This window comes from Merops nubicus, unplaced genomic scaffold (assembly GCF_000691845.1).
Source record: "Merops nubicus isolate BGI_N331 unplaced genomic scaffold, ASM69184v1 Scaffold1490, whole genome shotgun sequence".
Lineage (NCBI taxonomy): Eukaryota > Metazoa > Chordata > Aves > Coraciiformes > Meropidae > Merops > Merops nubicus.
Window position 1 is genome coordinate 1 of NW_008580650.1, and position 6,630 is coordinate 6,630.

Genomic DNA, 6,630 nt, shown 5'->3' on the forward strand with positions numbered 1-6,630 from the left:
GGCAAAGAAGGTATTTGGTACCTCAGCCTTTTCCTTTTATGGCTAATGTATTTGTACAAATCTTTTTTATTGATTTTTACAGCCATAACCAGATGTAAGTTCCAGTTGGGCTTTTGCCCTTGTAATTTTCTCCCTGCATAACCTCACAAAAACTTTGGAGTCCTCCTGAGTTGCCTGGCCCTTCTTCCAAAGGTCATAAACTCTATTCACTGAGTTCCAGCCAAAGCTCTCTGTTCAGCCACGCCTTCTCCTGTGCTGGCTTGTTTCTCAGCACATGGGGACAGCCTGCTCTTGTGCCTTTAAGATTTTTTAATGTTTCCCTCTTGCAGTATGCCTAGCCTTCCTGGACTTCTTTGCCTCTGTCAACCAGTCTCCTAAACAGTCCAATGTCTGTCCTCTGGATTTCCACAGTAGCAATTCTGCTGAGCCTCATCCTTACCCAAGAATCAAAAGCTTTATCATTTAGTAACCACTATGCCCAAGATGTCCTCCAACCAGCACATCACCCTCAAATCCTCCTCTGTTCAGAAACAAAATGTCCAGCAGGCAGCCTTCTCTACTTGGCTTACTCACCATTTGTGTCAGGAAGTTATCTTCCACAGACTCCAGGAACTTCCTGGACTGTTTCCTGTCTGTTGTACTGTGTTTCCAGGAGACATTTGGTAAGCTGAAGTCCTCCGTGTGAACAGGCAGTATTTATTGTGAGGCTTCTCCCAGCTGCTTATGGAACATTTTGTCTGCCTCTTGATCCTGGTTGGCTGGTCTGTAAGACTCCCGCCATGATATGTGCCTTGTTGGCCTTTTCCCTGATTCTTGCCCTTAAACACTGAACCCTATTGTTACCATCATTAAGCTCAAGACAGTAAAAATATTCCTTAATATACAGGGTCAGTCCACGACCTCTCCTTCCTGTCCTTCCCCTTCTGAAGAGTTTACAGCCATCCAGTGCATCACTTCAGTTGTGCAAATCACCCCACCATGTTTCCGTGATGGCAACTACATCGTAGTTTTCCTGCTGTACAATGGCTTCCAGAGAGAGAAGCCTCTGGGCATGAGAAATTTGGATGTTTTTACTCCAGTATTAAAGTCCTCTCAAAAGGGATCAATACAGGTGGTGTCTGTTCTGACAGATTTTTCTTGCAATGATGATTAAGTACTGGAAATCACCTAACTACTTGATGTCAGCCAGTGACTGAAGTGAGAAGTGTTAAATGTAACTTGTGCTGCACCTGAACTGCTCAATTAGGAGCTGACTCCTTGAACCATACATCTACTTGAACTAAACTTTTAAAGTATGGTTAAAGATTAAGTATCTGCAGTTCTGTGTTTTGTTAGTATTCTCTTCTAGATGGCAGAATAGACCTTTTTATAAAGTGGTTTCGTGCCTTTCTGTGCAAACACTGAATCTCACATACTTCTGAGTATTTGTGTTTCAGTAAAAGCATTAAGTTGTTCCTATTGCAGTCTATGCAACAAGCTCCTAGGTTGAAATTCTCATCCAGCACCTTTTTTTCTGGCCTGCAGAGGTTGCAGTGCAGTTACTTTGCATATGAAAACCATGATCTCAAACACTTCCCTGTTTTGTCGCCTCTGCCCCCAGAATGCTGCTGTGACACAGCATGACACGTACAGCACAGCAGCTTTTAAAAATCCCCAAATTTCCCTGCCACTCCTCTGATCTCCCCCTCACATTCAAGTCTGAGTTTCACCAAAATTGAGGCTGAGCAGGGCACTTCTCAGGCAGCCTACACACAAAGGGAGGTAACTGCATGCTTAAAGCTGCAGCCACTCCTCTCTGCCATCTGCTTCCTTCAGATGCTTTTTTTTTTCTCATCTGCATAAAGAAATGGTTTGTATTACTGCAGAGCATCTTAGGTGAATCATGTCTGTGTAAATCACTGATTTAATCCAACACCTTAAGTTTTCTTTTAGTTGTCTACAATTCAACTAAGGATCAGTTGCACAGCTAAGAAGATGAAAGATTACTTAAGTAGTAATAACTGTCATTTCTGGCTGCCCATAATGTGTTTGAATTATCCTACAGCTAACCAGATTAAACCAAAGATGAAAACTAAAGTCTTCCAAAATTTCTCCATACAAACAACTTTTCTGAAATAATGCCTGAAGTAGTTCTTCTGATTGATTTTTTTATATAAATAAACCTGGAGTGCACATTCAACACTTTGTAATGCTAAACTCCTAGTTCACTACAGTTACATTCAAAAAAACAGAGATGCCCTGTGCTGACACTTCCTCACAGTTAAAAGCCACAGAACCATGCTTGCAGGAGATCCTGCTGTAGAGGGAACACTAGTAGCAGATTCAGAAGTGCCTTGAGGGCACACTGGACACACACTGTCCTTGATGACCCACACCATGGAGCAGCATAAGTAGAACTGGGGAAGTGTTTCACTGCAGGCTGAGGCTACTTGTCTGGTACAAGAAAAAGGTTGATCCAAAGGTCTGCCTTGAAAACTGCATGCAGACTTCTGCCATGTCTCTTGGTGGGGTCCATCGGGTTGAGTTAGATGTCTGTGGAGCAGAGAGAAATATTTCAGAAACTTTGTATTTTAATTGCACTTCCACTTTTTATTTAGGTGATGAGTACTTCTAATGGGAATTTATGTAGGAATACTAGTATTTTACCCTAGTATTGTAACATCTTATGTTTTAGGAGCTGTATGAAGGGTCTGGCAAAGAGAATTCAAGAGTAGCAAATTTACTGTTGTATTTGTGTTAAAATAGCTCAGAGTCAACATAGGTGAGACTGAGTCCTTAATAAAAGGTTCCAAGCTAAGAGATAGGAAACAAAGGAAGACACCTTATGCAAACCTTTAACAGGAGCTAATATAAAAAAGGCTGGACTAACGTCTGTGAGCAATCTGCACTTTGAATCAGGGATTAACCTTACTACTTTGTGTTGCTAATATGATCTTAGTTTTCCTTTTGGAAAGGATGATTTTGCTTCCCTGTGGCATGTAAATGTTTGATTACTAATCTTAATACTTTCTTATTTTCAGCCTACCCCTTTAATGGCAGCATACCACGGCTCAGAAGTTTTGTGTACTCTTTTGTAAGTCACCAGGATGACCCAATACCTATTGAAGATGATACTGAAAATTACTTGGAAGTTGGATCAGGAGCCACCAATCAGACTAGACCTTTCCAGCATGGGCATCAACCAGTATCAGTGCAAACAGCAAGATACCTCACTAGTCCGTGGCTGACACGTTTTGTTCCTTCAGTTTACACCTTGGTGCTTGTGCTTAGTCTCCCTCTGAACATTACAGCGATACTCGTGTTTCTGAAAAAGATGAAAATTGAAAAGCCAGCTGTAGTATACATGCTGAACTTGGCCCTGGCAGACGTCCTGTTTGTAAGCGTGCTTCCTTTCAAGATTGCTTACCACTTTTCTGGAAACGACTGGGGTTTTGGACCTCAGATGTGCCGTTTCGTCACTGCTGCCTTCTACTGTAACATGTATTGTTCCATAATGCTTATGACAAGCATAAGTTTCGATCGCTTCTTAGCAGTGGTGTACCCCATGCAGTCTCTTGGGTGGCGTACGCTGGCACGCGCCTCGCTGACCTGTTGCATCATATGGCTTGTAGCAATAGCTGGGGTTGTACCTTTCCTCATCAGAGAGCAAACGATGGAAATACCCATGTTAAATATAACTACTTGCCACGATGTGCTAAGAGAATCTGAGCTTCACGGGTATTACCTCCACTTTTTCTCCATCTTCTCTTCTGTGTTTTTTGTAGTGCCGTTTATAATTTCTACTGTCTGTTATGTGTGTATCATTCGATGCCTTAGTTCTTCTACCATTGTTGCAAAACAAAATAAGAAGACACGTGCCTTGCTCTTGTGCGTGGCTGTTTTTTCTGTTTTTGTTATTTGCTTTGGACCAACAAATATCCTTCTATTAATTCATTATATCCATTTTTCTTATGACAACAGCTTAGAGTATCTCTACTTTGCCTATCTACTCTGTGTTTGTATCAGCAGCATTAGCTGTTGCATTGACCCCTTTATTTACTACTATGCGTCTTCTCAGTATCAGAGACAACTTTATAGTTTCTTCAACTGTAGAAAGACTTTTGATCCTAGCAGTAGTACTAGCAGTGGCCAGTCAGTGTCTACCAGTAGTAGAAGGCCTACATGCTCTACTAATGTGAACAGTAGTGTCTACAGGAAATTACTGGCAATGAATTGAAATACCATGTCTTACACATGCTTAATTTTTAGACAGTAACAGACAGAAAAAAAAAAAAAAGGACTGTATTACATTCAAGAAAAGCAAAACCTTAAACCATGTAGTTGTAGAATACACAGTTCTATAGATTTATTGTAGTAGTGCACAATTCAAATTATAACTCTGTAAATATATATATATAGTATATGTAAATAGGTTAATGGAGAGGCCAAAACCTAATTTCTTAATAACATTTATTGATGTGTTTCAAATAAATGCCTTTTTTTCAGCCAGATCCTTTGCATTGTTAGTCCTGTTTACTGCAGGGATTTTATGAAATCTCCTTTTAGGATTTTGAACTGTTTCAGGTTGAGTAAATTTTTTACTTACGGAACCACTCCATCAATCCAGTACTTCCTGAAGAAAGTGAAAGTATATTTCCAGATCTTTTTTTTTTTCCCTCTATAGTCATTATTTCTGAAACTATCTGTAGACTTCCATTTTCTTCACATTATTTTACATATTGCACACTGAAACTGTTCCATTTATGTTTTTATATATTCCACTTCAAAACAGCATGTATGTTTTTAGGAAAATGAACAACTGAAAAACAGCTGTTGTTTGGTGCAATGTGTCAGGGAAGATAATTCTCAGCAGCTAGAACTTATTTTGGCATTCCTACCATTAGAATGTGTTAAGCATCTTGGTTAGCAATGTGGTATTTTTCACAATTAATTTTACAAAAAATTGTGACATTTATTTTACAATAAATCAATATTGAATGTTTCTCTGAAAATATACTGGAAAAACTGTACTCATCATCTTGTTCTGCCATTTGCAAGCTTAATCATCACGCACATGTTTAGGACTTGAAAATATCCTTTATCCCTGCCAAGTCTCGATTTTTTTATGTTTTATTTTGTCTCCACATCTGCCGAAATTGATGTGGTGTGGAGCCCAATAGCTAACTTCTCTCATAGTACCATTCTTTTACTACAAAGAATGCTAAGGCCAAATAACAGGAATTCCGTTTTAGAAACAGGCATGTAGGTAATGGAACTGTACATGAAAATGGAAATCAAATTCAGTAGGAGTTTGGTTAATGTAGGATATGCCAGAGCAATCTGTCAAGTACAGAAGTGGATCAAAACTGTCCTCGGTATGTAGTTTGTGAGGCTAAAACCCCACAAATGTTTATAAGACATATTGAGTTACATTCTTATTTTGTTTAATATCGTATTAGGGGTGGGTTTGGTATTGAGCAAAATCTAAATGCATCTTAAAACTATGAATATCCACTTCTTGCTGGCCAAAAAAAAATTACCTCTGTGTTTCCAGTAATACAGGCTGGGGGATTGCCAGTGGTTTATTTTTAGGTAGCCAAAAAGGACCATTTAGTGTGCTTTGCAAGGGGTGCTATTATATGCTGGGAGGGAAGGCAAAACATATGGAAAGCAGCTCAGCAATCATGCTGATTGTTTACTTAATTTTGTTCTGTGGTTGGGTGGTTTCACTTGTAACCTCTGAGTGCTGGAGAACATTTGCAAATGAGCAACTTCCTCCCGCCTCATAGGTGTCAAAATGAGAGGGGTAAATGACAAAACCCTTAAAAGGGTGAATTCACAGCCCAGAGATGTTGTGGATGCCCTGTCCCAGCAGTGTTCAAGGTCACTTTGGATGGGTTGTTGAGCAGCCTGGTCTAGTGGAAGCTGCCATTGCTCATTGCAGGGGGTGCTGGACTAGATGACCTTTAAAAGTCCCTTCCAGACTACTCAATGATACAGCACAGGCATCCTACTCATACTAATGCTCTGCAAGTGCTTCTAGCCAGCTTCTTGCTAGCCTGTAAATGCCTATTTCTGGTACACATGGAGGGATAATTAACAAGACAATTGCCACACAGCATAATAGTTGCTAAAACATACAGCAAATACCACCTTTTCATATCAAATGAAGCATTAACAGTTATTCCTTCTTGTAGGCTCCCACAGCTAGGGTCACACCTCTGCTTTCTGTTTGTATTTTGTTGAGTCTCCAAGCCTGATTGGATTGCAAAAATAAGCAAACTGCTACATGCCTGTAGGAATCTCATGCCAAGGCAGTGGCAGCTCAACTCTTAGTGAATCTGGCATTTCTGTGCAACCTGTTAGTAGGAGCATCCTACAGTTCTCAGCGTCTGCTTTTGCTGCTGTATTAGATGGCAAGAAGAGCAGGGCCTGCTCAAGCAGCGGCATTTTACAGAGCAAATCTCAGGCACAAACAGCATTTGTAAAAGAGGTTGTAACTACTGAGCAAGGCCTTGCAGCAGAGCACAATGTGGTAGCCTTTTGGCGAAACTGAACCAGAGAGATACTGCAACTTTGACACGGTTAAGCTAACAGGAAGAGCTAACCATCTCACTTCATGCTTGATGCACCCTAACATTGCTGTCTGGG

General features: G+C 40.3%; 1 protein-coding gene across 1 annotated transcript; it reads left to right on the plus strand.

Moving 5' to 3' along the window:
* Nucleotides 1-329: 329 nt before the first annotated feature.
* Nucleotides 330-4,216, plus strand: F2R (coagulation factor II (thrombin) receptor; the record flags this gene model as incomplete). The annotated part of the gene is made up of 2 exons (XM_008936454.1): nt 330-410; nt 3,021-4,216. Coding segments are annotated over 2 exons (1,277 nt in total), but the record flags the coding sequence as incomplete, so codon positions are not given.
* Between the last annotated feature and the right edge of the window lie 2,414 nt (nt 4,217-6,630).